At 40.5% G+C, this 23,083-nt stretch overlaps 1 protein-coding gene across 8 annotated transcripts in view; it reads right to left on the reverse strand.

Moving 5' to 3' along the window:
* Nucleotides 1-2,366: 2,366 nt before the first annotated feature.
* Nucleotides 2,367-23,083, reverse strand: part of LOC311500375 (mitogen-activated protein kinase kinase kinase kinase 3-like) — a 35,162-nt gene continuing 14,445 nt past the window's right edge. Inside the window, exons 8-35 of one of the 8 annotated variants that reach the window (XM_084561740.1) lie at nucleotides 23,002-23,074; nucleotides 22,413-22,544; nucleotides 21,707-21,769; nucleotides 21,471-21,552; nucleotides 21,045-21,161; nucleotides 18,698-18,776; nucleotides 18,504-18,562; nucleotides 16,415-16,477; nucleotides 14,490-14,542; nucleotides 14,136-14,174; nucleotides 12,181-12,255; nucleotides 9,877-9,928; nucleotides 9,583-9,787; nucleotides 7,849-7,955; nucleotides 7,649-7,690; nucleotides 7,099-7,183; nucleotides 6,893-6,972; nucleotides 6,638-6,698; nucleotides 6,342-6,459; nucleotides 6,069-6,127; nucleotides 5,645-5,748; nucleotides 5,150-5,321; nucleotides 4,991-5,059; nucleotides 4,765-4,857; nucleotides 4,466-4,536; nucleotides 3,467-3,522; nucleotides 3,325-3,363; nucleotides 2,367-2,597 (exon numbers count right to left, since the gene is read on the reverse strand). In XM_084561740.1, the coding sequence (XP_084417866.1) occupies nucleotides 2,510-2,597; nucleotides 3,325-3,363; nucleotides 3,467-3,522; nucleotides 4,466-4,536; nucleotides 4,765-4,857; nucleotides 4,991-5,059; nucleotides 5,150-5,321; nucleotides 5,645-5,748; nucleotides 6,069-6,127; nucleotides 6,342-6,459; nucleotides 6,638-6,698; nucleotides 6,893-6,972; nucleotides 7,099-7,183; nucleotides 7,649-7,690; nucleotides 7,849-7,955; nucleotides 9,583-9,787; nucleotides 9,877-9,928; nucleotides 12,181-12,255; nucleotides 14,136-14,174; nucleotides 14,490-14,542; nucleotides 16,415-16,477; nucleotides 18,504-18,562; nucleotides 18,698-18,776; nucleotides 21,045-21,161; nucleotides 21,471-21,552; nucleotides 21,707-21,769; nucleotides 22,413-22,544; nucleotides 23,002-23,074 (2,336 nt within the window). In that variant the 3' untranslated portion in view covers nucleotides 2,367-2,509. Of the gene's footprint in view, nucleotides 2,598-3,324; nucleotides 3,364-3,466; nucleotides 3,523-4,465; nucleotides 4,537-4,764; nucleotides 4,858-4,990; nucleotides 5,060-5,149; nucleotides 5,322-5,644; nucleotides 5,749-6,068; nucleotides 6,128-6,341; nucleotides 6,460-6,637; nucleotides 6,699-6,892; nucleotides 6,973-7,098; nucleotides 7,184-7,648; nucleotides 7,691-7,848; nucleotides 7,956-9,405; nucleotides 9,788-9,876; nucleotides 9,929-12,180; nucleotides 12,256-14,135; nucleotides 14,175-14,489; nucleotides 14,543-16,414; nucleotides 16,478-18,503; nucleotides 18,563-18,697; nucleotides 18,777-21,044; nucleotides 21,162-21,470; nucleotides 21,553-21,706; nucleotides 21,770-22,412; nucleotides 22,545-23,001; nucleotides 23,075-23,083 lie in introns of all 8 variants that reach the window. The other 7 variants (XM_084561735.1, XM_084561737.1, XM_084561742.1 and 4 more) reach the window with 7 other exon arrangements.

Here is a 23,083-nt window from a genome sequence, read left to right on the forward strand (position 1 = left end):
AGCCACCTTCACAACATTCAGGGACACATCAGCTGAAACTTGGATGATCCCATTTATTCTATAGCTAACCTTAAAAGATAACGCTGTCATTGCTTCTCTGCTTTCAAATGATTTTTTTTTTAACTAAATAAATCACTGATGACATGTACAAAGATGTATTAAAAACCTCCAACAACCAGACATATCACTGTGGCCATACTGATAATCAGCTGCATGTCATTATGTACTAGCACTTTGTGCTCCTCACTGATGTAGAAGTTTCTCGGGAGTGTTTTATCGTTGTCTGTAATGCATTTTCTTAATTATCCATCTCTGGTTGATTAACAGACTTAAGCTTTCCCCTGTTCATATTCGGAGATAAATGAAAAAATTAAAGAAAGACCCAGAGCTCTGTAGGATGTCAGCATCACAGATGGTATCTCAGTTAGGTTCAAACTAAACTAGTGTCTATGTTCTCAGAAGCAACCTCGAGTGTCACAGCTTGTAAAGTCTGGTAGTGTACTGCCAACTGTAGACTCCTCTACACACCACACAGTGCACATCTACATGCACGCCATGTATGCGATCTCTCATACAGACGTCGGCCTTTAAAAAGCCACAGCAGTGAAGGCTGAAGACAAAAACCTCTCAGATTATTACCGAGATAAATAAAATACGAGAAATTACACAGAAATACAATGAGGAGCAACAGTCTGACTCCAAATTTTCTTCGCTTGGTTAAAATAAACACTTGTTTCATAACCGAGTTGCACTCAGAGAAACCAGGGTTACTTTTTTTTAAATTTTAGATTACCACCGGCAAGAGTCTTTGAAAAAACGTTTAAATAATTATAAGTAGTAGAGTAAAAAAATCATCAGAATTTCGATTAGTTTATATAACTGTTCAACAGAAGTCCTTTAATTAATTAATTTGATATAAAATGAATGCTTTAAATTATGACTACTGACGAATATATAGCAGGAATTTTGTAGAAATGTAATTTCTTGTTATTTCTGTGTAAATCCAGCTTTTAAAATCTCTCGATGATCTTTGACCGCCAACACATCTGCCACCTGTTAAAGACCAGATCTGTACACGATGCACTTGTATGTGCACACTCAATGTCTACCCAAACACACACGCATACACTCTCTCACACTGTGCATACACACAAGACCATATATTATAATGACATCACATTTGTTTATGAAATACATTTTTCTCTGTGCAAATTCTTAACACCAGTGGTTCAATAAAAGTAAAAAATAGCATTAGAGAACAAAAAAATTCTGATTAAAACAGCATTAAAAAAAGAAAAAAAAATTGAAAAGGATGATGTGGAGAAAAAAAAGAAAAAAAACTTAAATGAACAGAACTCCGCTGCCCTGACGACAGTTGCTATGGTGCATACAAGCAGGAAGTTACGTTGGCATGCAGAGTGAATATGACCGATCCGTGTCACTTCCCGTGTTGGCTCAGTTCAATCCTGAGCTCTACACCATTACAAGAGTAATATCAGATTACTAAAGCTGTCCGCCTGAGGAGACTGCAGGGGTGTTCCTGACCCTCGTCACATGATCAAGGAACTCGATAGTGTATTTACTGTCATATCCTCCACGCCCGTTTGTCTCTGTTCCGTCTCCACAGTTGTACAGAGCAACTATACACACGCCTATCTACACGACCAGTCTTTTTAGTGTTCGTCTCTGTCAAAAAAATACTACATTTATATTTACAACAATTAAATAGAGGTCAATTAAGCACTTGTGTGGTGTGGTATTGGAATTTGATGCTAGCGAAAGTGGCGAAGCTTTTTAGTCTGCTTTCTCTTTACTATCCTTTAAAAAAACAAAACAAAAACAAAAAAACTACAACAAATAAAAACAGGAAAGTCATCCCGGTTGTTAAAGTTACAACATGCCACAATAAATAAAGGGGTAGTTTTTAAAAAGTGGGGGAAAAAGGGAAGGAGGAGACATAAGGAAAAATGATAAAAGAGAGAAAGGTGGGTTTTCTGTGCAAGATGGCCCGTTTGTGAAGCTTTAGCGCGAGTAGCTGTAGCAGTAGTAGTAGTAGTAGTAGTAGTATGTGTAGAACTAGTAGTAGAAGTAGTGTTCAGATTTCCGTGCTGGATGCTGTTTTCCCAGTGTACATTATGCAGGGGTAGGCGAGATGAAAAGAGTTGCAGAGATGAGATTTCCCGGTTATCTCAACCCAGACTGACCTCAGACCAGCGGTTTAGACCCTCGCCCTGTCTGAAGCAGCTCCGCAACCCGCTGCTTTAATACAACACACTTCACTGATACACATATAACACTGCGGTGCATTTTAACTGGCTGCAACTGGGAATCCACATCAGCGCGTCCCCCCCCCCCCCTCCCCCCAATGAACTGCTCATCTCCCAGTCACACAGCCAGGTGAAAAGGTGAAGGCTGGGTTAGCGGTGTGGCGCTTACTCCCTCATCTGCAATAGTGATGGGGTGTTTAAGAGAGTGTCTTAATGTGCGAGTATGTTTGTGTGCGAGTGTCTCAGTAGCTGTTTTCATGGCCCGCCAGGATGTAGAGGTTGCTGTGGGCTGTAGGGTTGTCTGTAGGCCTGCTCTCCAGCACCACCACCCTGCAACACAAACATGTCAGCAAAAAACACAAGAACAGTGTCAGGGTTTGTTTCAAGGGACGGCAAAACAAAAAAACATCTCACTTCATTTCACCTTTATATCCCACACAAAAGAACATCCCAGCCTGATATACAGCATGTTATTAGTTTAGTCTGACCAAGTTGAATATGTTACTGGATAAAATAAAGAGTGAAGACAGCCAGCGACCCACACAGGATATGGTTCAAGCCTGTAAAAGCCCTGTTATTTGGAAGAAAAGGCAGCAGAGGGAGTTGACTTGCCCTGTACTCTGTTTACACTGAGGAAAATTGTGAGAAACGTGTTAATACTCTTTAGCGGCTCCCAAAGGCTCACACATTCACACATTACACTTTAAAGAGACTCTTCTCAGTTATGAGACAATAGACACCATAATTACCCAGCCTGTTCTTGTGTAGTTCTTGTTAATTTGTGCAGGTTTTACCAACCTGACACAAATCTTGCAATATTTGACATCTGCAGTTTTTAAATCAAGATTAAAGGCCAGTCCTGATACAGATGATTCTGGTGTCTATGTTCTCATATCTTAACATGTCAAATCTCCAAAAGAACATCATTTCCGTAGGCACACTTTCTCTCCCCCAGAGTCTAAATGCTACTGAACAATAACATCAAGCAGGCCTCGAGATTCCCGACAGAAAGAGGCAGAGGTTTAGGCCGTCTGTGGCCAGTGAGCTGTGAGTGTACCTGGGTAGAGTGAGGCCTTTGTCCTCGGCCTCTGGATCTCTAAGACATCAGACAGCATGTTAACAGAGAGCTAAGAGTGTCTGGGTGCGTGAGTGGTATGAAGTGGGAGGGTTGTGTGCATGTGTTGGTTTGCGTTTGTCACCTGTCTGATCCCAGTAGTCTGAAGATGCGTGTGCTGTCAGAGATCTCCTGCGTGATCTGATGAAGGAGAAAAGACACAAGATCAAAGCAGGGAAAATGTTGGATCATGCAAGATATTATTAAAATACTGTTGTCCTGACCAACATTTCTGATCACACAGATGGCATGTATATAATGAAAATTAAGATTGTTGAGAGACTGCATACAGTTCATCTCAGTTTGTGGCGACAAAATGATGTGGAACTGTATTATTGTCATAATACCAGATAGAATTATGTGTGTCATTTACTAATTATGCAAGTCTGAAAGTCTGCACAACCTACATCATGCTCTATGTGACTTGGTTTATACTCTTCCAATGGATCTAAGCAGAGCCTTCACTGTAACAGGCTACACCATTGTAAGCATTTATACTTGTGCGCTGGTGTGCCAGCATCGTTCTGTAATGATGTCGCTAAAGTGCTAGTTGGCCGCTAGCCACTTGGGTTGAGTTTCTCGGTGTGCTCGAACAATGGCGACATGAACTGAGGGGCTCTTGTGGAGTTGGAGCTAATCTGTGTCGAACAAGAGTTGCTTTTGCTGAGATCACTGCAACGCACGACAGAGAGATGACGTCTGAGTCAATGGTGAGCAGGAGGCAGAAGGAGGGAGAATTGACTCTGCTTATCCAGCTACTGAGGGACATGTAGGAGGAAAGGCATTACAGAGCTATCACAGGTTTATGCTGTGATAGATCTGAACGTGCAGCTCAGGTTACAATGCACAGTACGTAGCTGCGCCGCACTGATGTGTACATCTGATGCAAAACCATTAACCTGGCTTTAACGCACTAATATTGTAGTCAGCTGGCAGCGACAAGGGGACTAATCAAAATCCTGTTATAATCTCACATTTAGTGTGATCTTGTAGTGGGGCCTAGAAGTGAACATGATCCAAGGGGCTCCTCAGGTGTTTATTTTATTTTTAAATACTCTCATATACAGAGAGCTCAGTATCCCACCTCGTTGGTCTTGAAACTCCGCCCCTGCATGCCATGCCTCCAGAAGGCCAGGACACTGTCTTGGAGACAAACTGAGAAACACATACAAGGATTATTTTTATGGGGCAAAAATACGTGAACATGATCAATAAGTAGCTGGAGTGCTTGTATTGTACAAATCCAACTGAGACATACATGTCACTTCTAGTTCTCTTAATTATGAGAGGTGAGTCTCAGAACATTTTGGTCATACTGAATGTGTGTAGCCCTATGTTATGAGAAGTATTTAAGTGATTTAAGAAACTTTTCCAGTCCTTTACCAATGGATTCGATCTGGAAGTTGAAGGTGAGCTCAGCTGACAACTTCCTGCTGGATTTCAACCGGCCCTGGAGGTTCACTATCTTTATACATCCTGCAGAAAGAGGTGGAGAAGACATAGGAAGTGGCAGAATAAAACTCAGTTAAAACAGGAGAATTGTGAACTGAAACAGCTGAAACTACACAATGTGAATGTTCAGATGACTAAGAACGTGTGAGTCACTTACTGTCGAGGCAGACAAGGATGGTGTCTCTCTCTAGCTGAGTGACATGAATCACGCACGACTGTGGTGTGTCTGCAGAGAGGAAGAAGGATTATGTTATTATTTTGGTCACATCTACAATATCAAGTCTTGTCGGTTTAACATAGGAGAAGACGTTCTCACCTGCTTCTGTGAACCAGGAGGAGGTAGAGTTGGGGTTGACGGTGCCGAATCGGACCACCTGGTTGAGCTCCGTTCCTTTGCTGACCGCCACGCAGATCAGAGGGTAGGTCTGCTCGGGGACCACCAACATCTCAAAGACCTCCATCGGACACGGTAACGGGAAGTCAATGTTCTGTCAAAATGAAGGCAAGGCAGATAAGAAGGAGATTTATTAGAATCCGTAGTCTTATCTGTTCTGCTACAGAAAGACATGATAAATGGAGAATTTCTAATGGTGTGAAAATCATCTGTATCTAAAATGCATTAAAAAGACAGCATTTCAGAGCTGTAAAACTAGGATACAGAGCAGATATAGTAGCTCAAACTTAAACATATATTAATAGAATAAATTAGCCATTCTTCTGAAAAATGTGCCTGTGTGTTTCGTCTTGATTGATCTGAAAAAAAGAAGGGGAGAAGACAGAAATGAGGAGTTTAGAGGAGAGCAAAACTGACCTTGATGAGCATGAACTTCTGCATGGACTCCACCCACTCCAACAGCATGACACTGGACTGGAAGGCTCCACACAGGTACTTATGGCCTGTGTACGGGTTACGAACTGCATGGAAACAACAAGTTATCAGTCACTTAAGTAAGACATATTAGGAACTTTGTCTGTGTCCATTAAACTATTTGATTCCTGTGAAATTGATTATTTTATAGTTTTTCTTGTTTTACAGAGTTGAAAAACATTGTCATTTTATGTCCTCACTGTAATATTCGAAATGTGTTGCCAATACTACTTCTATGTTTTCGATGTAGCTTACTGTAACAGGAACGATTTCAGTAAGGTCAGATCAAGTCAGGCGCGAACTTCAGTCATGAAATAAACAACATCAGTAGTCATCAAAACAGGAAATCATCTTTTGCAAAACTCACCTACGCAGCACTTTTGGCACCCTTTAGTGTCTGGAATTTTATTGGATACAGCAAACTTCCTGTAAACAGGCAAAAACGATATGTCTCTAATCTGGGTTTTTGTGTTGAGGTTGACTTACACAGATGATTCAAACATAGATTAGGACTGAAATTGATGTTTTGCTTGTCGATGAAAAGTAACGGTGGAGGATCTTTGAAATTCTACTGATTAAGTACCTTTAATGAAAGGAATTCGAGTTCAAAAAATAATTGACAACATTGTCTTCCTGTTACCTGGGAATCATCTTATCAGGCAGCTTGTGTGTGGGAATGGCTACTGGTAACTTCTGTAACTGCCGGGCCTGTTCAAACAGACCACTCAGACTATGTGAGTACAGCTGCGAAGCTTTTCCTGAATGGAACAAAAGGAGACAGAAAAAAAACTGTTGAAGTAAAGAATAATATTGACTTAAGATACAAGATGTTGTGAGAATAAAATTAATTGGTAGTCATTAATAAAGGCGAATTTCAGGTCAAAATGACATGGTAGAAGAAAAAAAAAAAACAATTCCCAAAGTGTTAAAACTCACCAGATATGGAAAGAAGACAGCTGTTCATGACATACAGCCAGGTACACCGCCGAGGGAAGAGCTGCAGACAGATACAGAGAAAATACATTTGATGTAACCCAACTAGTAGCCATTATTTCTTTCAGTACCAAAAACCAATTTCCCCAAAACTGTTTTCTATTTGCTGATAGAGCATAAAATACATGAATACCACAGGACACATTTAACAGTGGTCAGTATTTTCATATAGTGTACTACTATTATTTCTGGTCTCACCTGTTCCATTGTAGTCTCATGCAGCTCGTTGAGATTTAATGTGTAGATTCCCTCTTCTGCTCCGAATATCAAATACTGGTCTGAAAAACACAATCATTTTGCAAATTGTTAAAGCAGCAGCTCACGTTAGACAACCCTGAAATGCAATGCTGGTTTGATTCAGGATGTAACTGATGCTGATGTTCAGTGCTTTTCTTATTGGTTACCTCTGGTGTCAGGGTTGATCCAGGAAGTGGCACAGTGGATCTTCAGAGGACAGCCGTTGAACACCTTGGAGAAACACGCGCCCATCTGTGAAAAAAAGAAAATATATATATATATATATATAACATGAAAATGTTGGCTATGAGGCTTTACAGGCGAGTTCTTTCATTTTTGTAATTGTTTGTTTGTTGTTGGTCTGGTAGAAATGTTAACTGTATCTTGAAATGGTTGACGTCATTTGAATCACAATGAATGAATATTAGCAGAAGTACGGTTATACACATTGGAGCTGTGAACATTGAGTGGACATGTAGGCAACACACGAGACTTGCAATTGTAAAGATCTACATTGAAAATTAATTGAGGTTTTATTGCTCTTGGAGAACAGAGAACTTGGCTGGTGTTCAAGTAACCAAATGGATACAACTATGTGAAGATCTTTTCCTTCTAAAGAGTTTCTGTGTTTGGGACTCTGCACAACACTACTCAGATTAACCCAACTATCTATTTTTTGTTAAATAAAACAAGAACTTTATAAAACAAGATACTTACATGAACTTTAGGTGTTGGTGGGAGACCATTACTGATAGGCGTCTAGGGCAAAAACACGCACACATTAAAAATACATATTATAAAGACAAAACAGGGGTTACTAGGACAAGCAAGGAACAATTAATCTGCAGCTAAACAATGATATATGTTCTAATTTTAGCTGGTTGCCAAATTCTACTCTTCCTTTGCCGTCTGCTTACCGGAACGTCCTTCTTATCCTTCCGTATGGGGACACTAGGGGGCATGGTGGACTGCCTCTCCGCCCCGCTCTCCCTCTCACCATTGTGTGGCGAGTTCAGCCCATTACCTGCAATGACACAGACACAACTCAGTGTGTTTGGGTGGTGCATAAAACCAAGAGTGAGAGGGTTGGCTTCTGCAGCAGTGTCTCTGAGACAGTAAGTGAATGAATGTAAACACAATTCGCTCCAGAATACACTGTAAGCACAACCCACTCACACTGTTGATTTTATTAAGAACAATCTAGTCTGTGGGACTGAAGACGAGGAGAAGAGTTACAGTAAAACAATAACAACAAACTACTGGGAGCAAAGAGGGAGGGAAGGAGGGAGGAAGCCGGCTAGAAGGAAGAATACAGGAAAAGTATAGTCATGAGCAATGGAGGCTCTGCTAGACAGTGGTCAGCTATGACTGGCAAGATTCTCCTTTACCACTCTGGTAAATAATGGAGTGGTAAAAAAAATGGGGTTAAGATAATAATACAGGCTTGTCATAGTTCTATCCTGACTTATATTTTGAGAAATGCATACACATATGTACTATCAGATTTTTTGATTTAGCGCCCACGTAACACAGCTAAGTGGGAATCTCTAATCAGAATGAGTTCAATTAACTTAACAAAACAATTATCCAAGTTAACACAGCCACTCAGACACGTATGTAAGCATACAGTGCAGCTTGGCCTGGATTTTCCTTATTAAAGCTGCAATGAGCAGAATGAAAGTATACTTCTACTTGTTTTCAGTAAATTTAACAGGGATTGTTTTCCTAACTACAAGCATATTTTCCTTTCATATTTTCAACTTCACTTTAAATTACTCAAGAGACTTCAACTACAAGTGCAAGTCATTGCGCGAAGGAATTCCAATGCAAGAAGATCCTTGTCAAAAACAGATGGGAAGTACTGTATCCTCTCTAAATCTATTTATAATAGCCAACAAATAATCCAAAGCAGAATAAGTCTGACAAATTATCAGTCTTTGGATTTAGTGGTAATAAGGGGTAGACTTTACTTTCCTATTGAATTCAGAAAACATTGAAAATAAAATGATTATCACAGTTAAGATGATGGAAATATCTAATTTCCAAAAGTCATGTTAACACTTTTTGTTCTGCAAAGGTGATTCTTTTCAATGAAACAGTTTAGTTAGATTCTCTAATTAAACGGAGTAAGCTAATTTAAGCCTCAGCAGCATCAGTCAGGACAATGTTTTCTCCTCTTCCTTCTTCCTCCTAGGAAGCGTGGGGGCAGTGGTAGCAGCTTTTGATTGATTGGATTAAACAACCAATCAGATTTCACAAAAATGGCTTTAGAGACACACAGTCATATTGAGAGTGGAGCTGATGACAAGAAGGAGTTACAAACAAAACATTAAAAAGCATTATTGTTAATGGACTCATGAGACAAATAAATCAATTAAGACTACAAAGATTGAGTAATGGGAGACCACACAACCAATCGAAAGGGGGCGACAGGATCTGCGGACGCTACCCATCTACCAATCAGCTGCTCTTACTCTCTTCCTTTTCCTCCTCTTTTTCCTGCTCCTCTTTCACCTCCTTCAGCACCTCCCACGCCTCCTCCAGCTCCTCCTCTGTGTGAGGCGTGTGGAGCCACTCCCAGAAATGCCTAAAGCTCCCATCATCCTCAGGGGCAGAGTTTTCGGCGTCTCTGCACTTCGGGCTCTCGTTACCTAGGCTACTTCGGCGGTGAGGTGGCAGCTTCGGGGGCGGGGGCCGTGGAGGGACATTGGAGGGCTTGGCGGGGCTCGGTGTCTCTGGCACTGGACAGCGCTTGATGGTCCCTCCCCCTCCGCCGTCATCCTCGCTGTGTGATTGGCTATCGTCTTGTTTTTGTTGTTGCTGAGGCGGATGTTGAGACGAGCTGAGAGACTTGGGCTGGAGGTAAATACAGATCAACTTATTTTTCATAATCCAGGCAGTGACATCCTTCAAAATTGAAAACGTTGACTGTGGCTGACAAATACCTTGGGAGGAAGTGGCGGTGGGACCTTTGGCCTCATGATAGTGCTAGATTTACTGAAGAATGAGAAGTAGAAAGGTTTGAGATAAGACAATCAAAAAAAGACTACCAACTGCTGTTTACTACAAACAGGAATTAGACTGCTATATACACACACATATACATAAACATGTTAGCAGTGAGGCTGTGGTTTAACATGTCACACATCCATTATTGCTTCTATTATAAACGAACTTTTTTTATATAAAGTCACACATTTTAGTAGACTTATGTATATCATATATCAACAGAGTCTGAAAACTACTGTCATTATTGCAGTAGTTTAAGGAGCAATTGGCTGTTTCACGCTGAAATGACAGGTATAACCATAGCCTGACACTGTTTGACACTGAGACAGACATACGATTACTGTCTTAAAAGGTTAAACAGTAAATAAAACTAAAAAGTTAGATTGGAATGGGTAAAGAAAAACTACAGATGAGAAATGTGTAAAGCCTCTGAAAATATTAGCGCTGATGTTGACAACAATAACGCAATTCAGCCAGTGTCACCTGTACTGAATTTTGTTTCTTGATTAAAAAAAAAAAAGTGTAAAGTTCCCAATATGGCAAATTCAACATAACCCCTAAAAGGACTTTAGCTTAACTTTTGTTCTCATTTTATATCCAGGTCTCCCCACATTGAGGCTTTAAGAACTTCTTAATGACCAGCACTATATTCGGAGAGACTTTATCCACGACAGTTTATGTATTTCATTGCTACAAAGCCATTTGTTAATGAACGACAGACGGAAACACAATCAGAGCACACCAAAAATGGGCAGAGGCTGGGAGCAAATCATAGTGAAACACCAATAAGTGTTAGGTACAGTGATTCAGATGAATGGCAAGCGACATACACGCAACTTATTGCCCTGGGGGAAGCTTAAAATAGGAAGTTTATCAGTAAAAACTAATCGTCAAATGATGTTTACACACTGATTTAAGGGTTCATATAAAGGTCGTAAAGAAGACACCTATGAGTGCACATCTAAAAGAAAAGCAGGATGATTTGTAACAAATCACTCTCTGCATCGACTAAACCTACACCTAAGATTAAGAACTAGAATAGAAACTTTTTTTGGTGAACTAAGCAGCTCACTTTTGCTTTTTGACATGATTAGCCTTTTTTTCTGTAATCTAAATGTTTGGGTGTACAGCCTGGAAAAGAAGTGGAAAAGAAACATGTGTATGAGTATTTTTAGAAGTAGGCTCAATACTGGTTTGGGATTTATCAGAAGGAAAGGGGGAAAAATGTTTGTTTGATGCGCTATAGAGTTACTTAGCAACTGCAAGCAGTTAGCTAGCATTGTAAGCGTTTTTTTTTTTTTTTTTAAAGCTAAATGTTTGTGCATCGAGTCTGGAGGCAATTCCTCTTTGTCCAAGCTGAAAGCAGTTTGAAAACATTTTCAAGTGATACATAGCATTTACAAGCTATACTGGCTTATTCAGCACGTTAATAGCAAGGTTTTACGGTTCTTTATATTTCTGCTATCACTGCACTGTGTGTTCTGGATGTGACTAGACGCAAAAAATCCTAAAATAAAACGCACAAAAGGCCTCTCTGACTGCGGTGGAAAATATCTGTCTAGAAAGAAGTCTCTGGCCCACCACAGACATTTGGCTTTTACACAATGGGGGAAGAGGCTGGACGCCAGATCTACAGTTTTATAGAGGCAGGAGAAAACAGAAGGCAGCGTGACTGCACACACACAAACACACACACAGCAAGGAGGCACACAGATGGCGATGCAAGGGGAGAACAAAACAAGAGGACAGCAAATAAGACGGCAAGGTCGTGAGGCTCAGTTAGCTAAGGAAAGAAAGAGCACGCAGGCCTTGTTCTGCACAGAACAAAAATAGATCACATTTATCTATTTCATATTTCTTGTGGTAGAAATATGTGGAAAAAACGACAGAAGTACTAGAAGATAGTAAAAGTAATAACAGATTCTTGGTGAGTGTTTAGGGTTAGGGTTACTGTTAGCAGCTTTAAAACTTCACACCAAAACAGCAGCACCAGCATGGAGGACACACAGGCAGTAAACACACACAAACACGGGTGGCATATGTGGCGTGATGGTGGTGTGTGCTGCAGAGAGATGCGTGGATGAAACTGTGGCAAAGACGGGAAGCCTTCCCCCTCATCTTTCTCCTCATCCTCGTCCTTCCCCCTTCAAAAAGGGGGAGGGACGGGCGGGGGAAAGAAAGAGACATTGTGGAGACGAGGAGGGAGAGGCTTCCAGCGCTTAGACTGAAAGGGAACTTACTGAGTGTGAGTTTCATCATCATCTGCACCATCATCATCCTCATCCTCATCATCCCCTAAGTGTGCCACATGGCCCCTGGGAGAGGACGTGAAGACAGGAGGGGAGTGGGAAAGAAAGGAAGGAGTAGGAAGTAGAAATTGTAGTGGCAGGGAGGGCAAAAGAGGGAGAGATTAAGGGTGAAAGGGAGCAAGCAAAGGAGATAGGAGATGACAACAGGAGGAGGATGAGAAAGAGGATGGAGGTAGAAGGGAAAGGGGGAGGGAGAACTGAGTGACGCTTGGTTCACAAGCTACTTCTAACTGACAGATCAAGGCCAAGTTCAGAGAAATTCAGCCCGAACGGCCTGCTGGTTACTTCCACAACTGGACAATTACAGCTTCAACCTATACAGTCCTTCGAATCGAATCGCAAATCAGCAGTAAACCTAACATCTGACTAGTTAAATCACACAAAATCTGTTATTTTATCTACTGTAAATTCTCAAATATTAGCCAAAGCCCGTCTTTATCTCCACTGCAGAGAGAACACATGCTTTATTTGAAAACGGCTTATATTGTAAATTATTACAGGCCGCTGTTGATAAAAATAATATAGTGGGATTCTCTTTTTTAACAGAAACACTGGTTTCCCTCTCTACGCAAAATAAGTAGTTTCTACTTTTCCGCAGTATTGATCTGTGTGAAGCAGCTGTCCACTAAACATCAACACTATGATTAAGGACAGGGCCCCTCCTTCCTGCAGAAAGGAGGTATCAGTAGCTCTACGCTGATATAACAGCAAAATATAAAAAAGGAGAAACATGAAAATGGAGAGTCATTACAGCAATTATTCAACCACCGGCATATATTTGAGAGTCAGAGACTAATAGTCTGTGCTTCTTTAAATAGGTAATTGGAAAATGTCATGATCAGACAATAAGCTGCCAGACCTGGGTCTTGAAGCCTTTGCAAATTATTGTCATATTAAGGTAATCTCCTCCTCCACTGGGAAGATAAGGAGTGTGGTTTACCACTTCTTACTTAGGTGTCACAGTTTGAGGATTACTGCATAGCAACAGCAACCTCACAGACAAATGATTACACTAAAACAAACATCAAATCTGAAATTTGCCTGCTAAATACAAACTAAGACACAAACACTTCTGAACATACAACAATCTCTCTGTTTCTTCTCTACCAATAGCTCTGTTCACTAAAGTAGACAAAGGGACTGAGCAACTTAAAATGAACCACTACATATGAAGAGCGTAGTCAAACAGGCTACAATATAATATTTGAAATTAGTTTGTCTAGGTCTTATATGTAATCTAACAGACATGGATTCAAACAGTGTGGATGTGCAGAGAATAAATAGTAAATTGTTGACATCTGCATTAAATACTGAATGGGGATATTCATAATACAATCCCCTGTATGCACCTTTTGTTTATAGACGAAAATATTCTCTGCAATCTTCAGAGAATTCAGTGAAACACATTTATGAAATCAGATTGAATCGTAGAAAATAGCAAAGCACAGATAAAGCAATTATGTTCTTTTGCGCAAATAAGAATTTTCTTCCAAAGACCTCCTGGTGTAATTGATATAATGAAACCCCCTGCTTCTTTGGCTAATAAAAAACAGTTTTGCATGTGTGTGATCGCACACATGAGAATGCGTACGTGTATGTGTGTGTGTGTGTGGTTGTGTGTGAGCCATGCTCTGCAGGAAGCCCCTATGCAGCACAGCTTTTTCCTGATGACATCAAAGCGTGAAGCAAGCCGCAGAGGGAAAATAAAACCCAGCAGAATCCAAAATGCCGAGAGCTGTGACAGCCTGAAGTCATTATAACACTGTTAGTTGCGTGTGATTGACCTGATTAGTCCTGCCGTTAAACAATGATTGGCTGATGAGTGAGCGTGGTTAGAACTCCAGCAGATCAAGATCACTCAGGATGTAAAAAGAGGTCTGACTCACCTCTGCTGTAGCTCCTCCTCCACAGATTTGAGAAGACTCCTGTTTGTCAAACACATGAAAAAAATAACAGATTTTTCACTGAGAATGAAATGTTCTTAGTCCTCGCCAGACTACGAATGACAATTTGCTGCCTAGGTCTGAACCCGAGCTTTCTGTTTACTAAGCAAACTCGTAAGCAGAAAGCCGTATGTAAACAGAAAGCTTACATCCTCAAGTTACGATCATGAATAAACCATGAAACCTACAGCATAAAATCTCTTCCCACCTCACATTCTCGCACACTGTTCATTACAAACTCATTCAGTCTTGGTGGTTAATTAAAAAAAAAAACAGGGAGACATTTAAAAGACTCACTTGTTTCCTCCGAGCAAACTTGGAGAATCGTGGCCATACTCCAACTGCAAATCCTACGAGACAAACAAATGACATTACTTCTGTGACATACTTATTAGTGACCGACTCATTTAAAAATGTTGTATTTGATTTCTTCATGGACACAAACTGAACTGTGTCCTAATCTGGCAATAAACCAATTTGCCAATAGCCAAATTACTCCAGAGGCTGTCATTGCAGTAGCAGTAGTGACAGCAGTAAGCACAATAAAATAGCACTTTGCACAATACATAGGCACAGAAATTCACAGAGAGAACGCATGGGTAAACTGTAGGTGAACAGACGTGACTCTTGCTGGGTTTACATTGTGGCCTAATAACAATGTAATGTAAGTCACAACAGCAAATCTGTGTTGTTATAGATTAAGAACAACAGGTTTAGCCTGTAAGATTAGCCAAAAGGAAACTGGCAATGTATCTAAAATAATTTTAAAAGAGTAAAGTAGTTGCTGAACATCCTCCTCCACGTTAATATCAGCTTCAATGGTATGAAATCAAATCTGGTTTTAGACAAGCGGTTGCCAATCTTTTGGTTTTGCGACATCTGAAAATAAGTCAACTTTGACTTAGATATGTCCTCACAAGTTAAGGCCTCTTTGTGGACAATCAAAGAGTTTGCTTTCCTTATGGGACAGTTTCCTTTTAGGTCAAAGAGGTGAAAGGCAAAAATTAAAAGCCAGAAAAGAATAACATGCCGACTAAAATCACAACAATAATTTGAGCTACCACAAAATCCAAATGGGGAATGTGCCAGTTGTGAATCTTATCTTTTATTTTTAATATACCCTGTAGTAATGTGAAGTACTACACAGCATTTCTTCTTAGACATAAACTACTGATAAGGCAGATAAGCTAAGACTTGCAAGGATCAATGACAGAGTGTGCACTGGGTACATACTGACTCGTTTCTCATGCAGTTTAAGTTCCTGCAACACGTTTTGAATCAAACAGCACCATTCTGACCAATACAATTCAAACCAGGTTTATCGTGTGTTACAAAAACCACAATGTGAACGCAGCATAGTGTCACTGAAATATTTTTTTGAAGATAGACATAAAGCAACAAGCGTGCAAAGGGGAAAAACACACACTGAAAATGAACAGAAAAACACACACGCACGCTCACATATGGAAAAAAGGCCTCATTGCTCTGGTCAGCTAGAGCTTGTTAGAGGTTAGAGAGGAAGAGACATGCATTCTGAAGAGGAAAATATTGGAAATATGTCAAACAAATACCACACACAATACAGAGAACATTAAAAGATTGAGTATATGTGTTCATAATTTCGGTTGTAAGTGCTTTTGTGAGCAGGAATGTCTTAAATCCATAGACCTCAATAAGAATCCATGAGAAATGCCCTGCCCCACCACCAGCCTTTTAGGCTGCAGATCTATACCTGAATCTGACCTCCTACCCTCCACTGTATGTATGTTTGTTTGTGAATGTGTGTATTGTATGTATGTCTGAAAACAACAACGACACCACCACTAAGGACTCTTTTCACCGTGACAACTACAACACCTGCTAGTGAGGCAAAAGCCAAAGCGGGAAAAAGAAGAACAAATTGAACAGTAACAGATGGATGGACCAGAATAGGTGAACCAACATCGTGACAATGAACAAAAACACATGTTGGACATCGAGCAGCCAAAAGAATCAGCCCTCTGAAAAACAGAACAAATGACAGAGACAGCAGGGGCTCGGAAAGCAAGAGTGCCGACTGAAGGACAAGGACCTGTCCTTTAGAAACGAATGAAGAACGAGCAATGTGGAGTGAGAGCAAAAGAAGGCATGAGGTTAGGAAAGAAGACAGGCGGAAAATAATAAGGCCTATATTGGTGGACGGAGAAAGAGAGAGAGAGAGAGAGAGACAGAAGGAGTACTACCAGATTAGATCTCGCGGTATAGTAGAGCTCCTCAACACAGTCCAGATAGGGCTCAGATTCACACTGGTCAGCAAGACAGAGCGAGAGAGACCTTAGTTAATACATTAACCTGGACTGATGGAGGGAACAGGGGCGGACGAGGATGTGGAGGCAAGAGAGGGGAGGATGGGTGAAAAATGGATTAAGGCCAAAATAGGCTCTGAAGTCCATGGATCAGCAGGACAGAGGCGAAGGGTACGGGAATGTTATATATCTCACGAGAAGAGGGGATGGAGGGGTGATGGGAATAAACTGGTGTAGATGGGGGTTAAAAATCAGCAAAACTGAAGAGACAGTTATAAATTTCATTAAAATATATCAATAAATGGGATCAAAATAGATAGGGTGATACCTTTTTATAGCCTTGTTTAGTTTGATGTCAGCTGTATTCTTTGTAACATAACCACATTAACTTCATAAAGGTAACTTAGTGCCACGATAGATGTGTTTGATTTCTGACACGTATCACACCGGAGATTGAACATACTAAAAGTTTCTCTAGTCATTGCACCATCTCTCTGCCCCGTTAAAGATGCGACAATATGCTACCGATAATAACTGCTGGCTACATAAATGGCATTATTAATTATCTACTACAATATGAATGTGGTAATGGTTTATTGATTTGAAAATGCCACAAATAGCATCATAGCCCTGAATGAATAAATCCTGGAGGGGAAACAGCAACACTATCAACAAGACAAAGAGAACACATGCTGTTATGCCGTCTTCAAGGAGAGGGTAGGAACTGAAGGACAAACAGACGACTGTTGGTGGTTGTCTACATTGGTGACTGTGTCTGATAATATTAAACCAAATGTATTGATACAGAAATTGAGGGACCAAGGAAAGAACACGGTTTGATCTGATTTTAACCGAATTTTCTTTTTTTAGTCAACGCCCCCAAAGAGGGGGAATATGAAAGGGGATAGTGAGAAAAGTAAAGACGAGGGACAAAAAAGAGGGAGGGATAAAGTGGGGGGCTCAAAACATGCCATGATTGCACATGAACCCTGCACCATCACAGTTTATCTCCGACAGCAACCACATCGTCCCAAAGCTCCGAAAGCGTTTGGAAATAGCAAAGTCAGCTTTAGTATCTAGAAAATCAACGTAAGTAACGGTGGCTCAAACAATACACATGTTTTAAAGCTAGTATTGAGCTATGATCAAAAATTATTTCTTCTGCTAATAACCAGAGCAAGTACGGATATGTGCCGAGTGTTGATCCTGTTAGATTTGTGACTATCCTTGACTGTGAATAAGAGGCATTATGGTAGTAAAATAATATTTGCAGTTATGTCTGTGTCGCGGCTGCCGCCTCGCTGTCAGCGTCACCACCATGCCAATGACAGAGGGGATACGATTGCTGTTTAATGCAGATGCATCCATACAGCATTCCTCTGCTGCTCAGTGAGATCTAGGTTGTGGTGGCAGTCGGCTAAGGAACATAGCTCAGACATTCTGTAGAGCCACACCCTCCAGCATTTACAGTGGGACCTAAAGTATTCCAATCTGGGTGGGATGTATAATCCCACCAGCGTGCTTTGGGTCTGAGCCAGCATCTCCCCACATTAAAATATGAACAGCTATCCTCTTCTGGAAGGGATGCAGGCGCTATCAGGATCAGATGCTTGTGCCACGTAACCTCTTCTCAAAATTCCCTGGACAGGCAACTTGACAGTTAGTGTAAAACCAGTGCTTGGATGTAATTATTAACATCTCCGTTATTAACGTTATTGGCTTATTTTGAACAAATTAGTGATGCAAGATCATCCCGGCTGTTTTTTTAATGTTCTTCCTTAGTGTTTTCTTAAAGTTACTTTGTAAAAAAACTACAAAAATACTCAGCAATATTCTATTATTTTAGCAACCAAATTGAAATTTAGATGGGGTGTGTGTTCGGTTCAACGCAGGCTGACAACGATGTGAATTGTTCAGGGTGCTTCCTGTGATTAGGTGAGCATCAGCCATGCCGGTACTCGTGAAGTGACAACAACACAAATCTCACTCACACACATGCAAACATATGCCACAGAAAATAACTCACCGGCTCATGATGAGGTTCTGTCTCCTTCCTATATGGAGGATCAAACTTCACCTGACCAACTGAGAGGGACGGAGTTAAGAGACAGAGAGGGGAAGAAAAGAGGGAACAAAATGAAGTGGGCAGATAGATATATGGAGTGACATGACTGACTTCAGGAGTCTGTTTGTTCGTGTGAACTTTGCGTAGGGACTCACAGTTAATCTCAGACAGTGTCTTTCCTTCTCTGGTGCTCCTGCTGGTGGAACGGATGCGATGAGGAACTGAGACCGGAGACTACCGGGAAAGACAAAGAGACACACACACATCCGAGAGGATTACAATAGGTTTAAAAAAAAAAAAAAAAAATCATAATCCTTCTGCTATTTCCTGTGGGTGGGATTTGATGACACAGCAACACACTGCAACAAAACATAGCAACACAGTTGAAGGAAAACACAAACTGTCCCTTGCGAGAATATCAATATTCCACCCTTCGTCTATTAAATATCCTCTTTACAGCAGTTTATATATGATAGAGGATATTCTTGGACTAACACAGGCTCCATTAAATTCTGGTTGTTTGTTCCCCTGAGTAATAATCAAACTTATGTTTTTGATTAATGTCTGTATAGTCATTCACAAATCAAACAATGGATGCTGTACTTCCAAATAAGTAAATCTCTTCTTGAGTTCATGCCTTAAGCACTCAATCTTAAGATACAAACTCATCCTCACAGAAAAGCTACACCCACAGCAACCTCAATCATGCTTGTACTGGAAAACACAAACCACTTCAATAAAAATGCTTCTATCAAAGCCAAATCTGAATTCACAACCACTAATAAACTTGTCATTTTAAAACCGCTTCATAATAATCTCCATTCCCATAAAACACAACCCATGGTTAGTAACTGTAATAGCAAAGGTAGATGAAGATGGCTTCCATGACTGCACTATATGAGAACTCAAAGGCCCCTTGTTAGCTGTATTTTCCAAACCACCAAACAGAGAGATGAAGTTTTGATCTCTTAAGCAGATCTGGGTCAAGAAAAATCTATAAACCAGTTTGAACTGCTTGGACTTATTATTTCATTGATTTTCAGGATTTATTTTGAACTTTCAGACCGAGGTTGGGATTTATTTTTTACAGTAGAAAGGCTATGTTCTCAGTTTATTCTCAAATAAAGTACGACTCACCTGGGTGTGATTTAGCATCATTATTTAAGGTAGTGTCATAATGTGACACTTTGACAGCCATCTTTATGAACCCACATGCTTCTTTAAAATCCCAGCTGCTCCCACAGAACCTGAATGAATCGAGATGTTCCTCAGCAGTGTCTTGCTGATCTGCTTTGTTATTAAAGCCATCGTGACTCCCAAATAATCTCACCAATGTTGTCAAGGAAGGACAAAGAGGCGTATATTTAGTTGTTTATGTAGCTATGTATGAATTACGACAGAATAATCTGTCGAAACACGACAATAACTATAATAAAATCAATGACTGTACACTCTTTTCAAACCATTTTTCTCTAGCTTGTTCACACGCATAAATGCCTATACAATTTTGAATTAAATCCTAACTTTTGTTGTGCTCCCATTACTTTTAATTATCTTAGGAATAAAATATTATCAGTGTGCTTCTATAACTTTGCATTAACGTTTTCTTTTTTTTAATTTTCTTTCAATCTTTAAAGACACGTCAATTAAATGTTACAAAACTGACTAGAAGTAAAGCAGCGAATATTATTGTTCTACATGATACGCTGAAGAAACAGCTCATGTCTATGTCAACACAAATGTTAAGTAAGTGCTCATTGGCATGACCAGCTAATTAGGGAGCCTCCATAGTCATCAATCAACTGCCTGGATCTCACATACCAATGCCAACTTCCATGACAACACCAGCAGACACTGCATTGAATGGAAACCCACTTTCTATTCATTCAGTTCTGTAGTCCTCCTCCTCCTCCTCCTCCAAATAAAGCAACAGGCAGTATGGTTTGTGTTAGAATGACATCACTGCAGACACTGCAGCCGACACTGGTACCTTCCTACGGGCTGCAAAACGGGGTGCACGTCGAGCACCGGGGCTTACGGGGAGGAAATGACCCCTGTACTTAAACTGAAGATGAGGTAGAGTATGAGAGGTGTAGACAAGAAGGCAAGAGGGAGAAAAAGGAAGGGTGGAAGAAAGAGAGGGGAAAAGAGAAGTGCTACAAGGAGGACAGGATGAGAAAAAAATAACTCAAGAAGAGAAGAATAAAAAGAAAACAGGTGAAAGAAGCAGGAGGGGAAAGAGGGAGGAGGGGAAAGACAAAGAGCAGAAAGATGAGTCACATGTGTCAGGGAAAGAAGGGACTGAGGGTGAGGAGGTGAATTATGATGGGTGGAGACGGAATTTAAAGAAAGAACAAATGAGGAGACAGAAGGAGACAATTTAAGGGGAAAGAAAAGAAGCCAGTTCCAGCAAAACATAATCACTCCTCTGCTGACTTCTGTTTGCAAGCTTGATGCCACTTTTGGTCTTTAACAGCAAATCCCGAGAAGGTCAAAGGTTACCTCAGGTTCGGGGTCGTCATCGTCAAAGTCGTTGAAGGTGCTGTGGTCGGGGTTGCTGGCTTTGTCCAGCAGCTCGATCGCCAGGGTTCTGCTGAGAGGCTGGGACACGAAAGGGTGCTGGAAGAGAGATAAGAGAAGAATAAATAAGGATGTTGTATTAAAATTACTTAAATAATTATAAAATATTACTGGTTGATAAATTTTATTAGCCATATGTAAGAAGCCAGATGGTTAGTGTTTATTTTGGCACACGACTGCTGATAAGAACTATCATAAACTACCATGCTGTCTGTCAGCTTCCTATTAGTTGATGACTAATTGTTGTGCCACTAACATGATTACACAGTAACCTGTAAAGGTTATGTCTGGGTAGCCCCGCCCAATGTCTGTTTAAAGAAATAAAAAACATGATGTTTCATTGCTCACCTGCAGCAATTTCTCAGCTGTCGGCCTCTTCTTTGGGTTCTTGGTCAGGGCTAGTTTGACAAAATGGTGGAAGATACTTGTCCTGTTTTTCCAGCAACGGGAAGGAGATGGAAGAAAAAAAGAAAATGGGTTAATCTTTCAGCATCACTGATAAAATATGGCAATCTGAACAGCAGGGTGTTAGAACTACAGTAACTACAAGTGAAAAAGAAATCATGGGCAGCGCAGTGTCTTACCACTTGACTTTATCTTTTAATTTTGGAGGCTGGAAATTACTCTTGGTCATTAAGAACAGAGCCCTGTGGAGAAAAAAATGTGAAAGACAAAGTTTCAACATTAAGTCTGCGGAAAAACTAAAGAGGTGTGAAAGAGCCCATTGGACAGAAAACAGTTATAATCACAATAAGCTCTACAAATCATCTGTAGAGTACACATAAAAAACACTGAAGTAAAAATTAAATGTTTTTAGAACACCAGCACCCTGTGATAGACCGGTGACCTGTTTAGGGTGTACCCCGCCTCTCAACCAGTGACAGGATTGATTGATACTTTCCTATGGTATTAATTTAATTTCAAACATTCATTTGGTTCTCTGCATTTGATCCATTCTGACACACAAACAAGAAGTGAGCCCACTCAGACCAGTGGCCAGCTATGCAAACAGTGATAAAGTTGAGTGGTTGTCTGCCTTGCTCAAGGTCACTTCAGCCATGGATGTAGCGGGATTTCAAACCAGTTTCATCAGAGGTGTACGAGTGTTTCTGCATCAATCACTTTGTGTTATTTCACAGCTACTACAGGACCACTCTGTAATCCCATCCCAATTCTGACATCTAATAAAAACCTTCACATACACACACACACACACACACATTCACATACACACACACACACACACACACACACACACACACACACACACACACACACACTCTACCCTACCTCATTGGGTGCAGGTCAAACATGGGCGGCTGTAGTTCAGCCAGCTCTATTGCAGTAATACCCACAGCCCAGATATCACACAGCTGGTTGTAACCTCCTTTCCTCTCCACTGCTGCTACCTCAGGAGCCATCCTACAGAGAGGGAAAGAAGGAAAGGAGACAGAAGGAGGTCATAAAAAAACTAAATAAACAATGTGCACTCTCATTTTTACAATCTACTGAAATAAGTTAATTGAACAGTTGCACACAATAATTCAAATTTTTTTAGTATTTTCCAGCAGCTGCACAAAAGTTTCCCAACATGAGCCTGATATGCAACTATATGAATTCTCCCTGACCACCAACAGTAATCGTTATCAAAAGATGACGGTCCGGTTCCATTATATCTGCTCTAAAAATTATTAGGCAATATAATAAATGTTTGAAACATGTTACCATATAAACTCTTGTGTATTGCAGTAGAATGACCATTAGACATTAGAGATCACTTAGATGACTGTTGTTCAAGTTTAAACCTTTTCTCTACCTGCATGAATACTCATTTGCAGTATCAATGGAGCTTCTCTTGAGGTGGACAAACATAACTCACCAGTAAGGCGTTCCAATGAATGACTTCCTCTTGGCTAGAGTGGCTGTGATCTGGGCTGATACACCAAAGTCAGCTAAGGGGA

This window comes from Chelon labrosus, assembly GCF_963514085.1.
Source record: "Chelon labrosus genome assembly, chromosome: 15".
Taxonomy (NCBI): domain Eukaryota; kingdom Metazoa; phylum Chordata; class Actinopteri; order Mugiliformes; family Mugilidae; genus Chelon; species Chelon labrosus.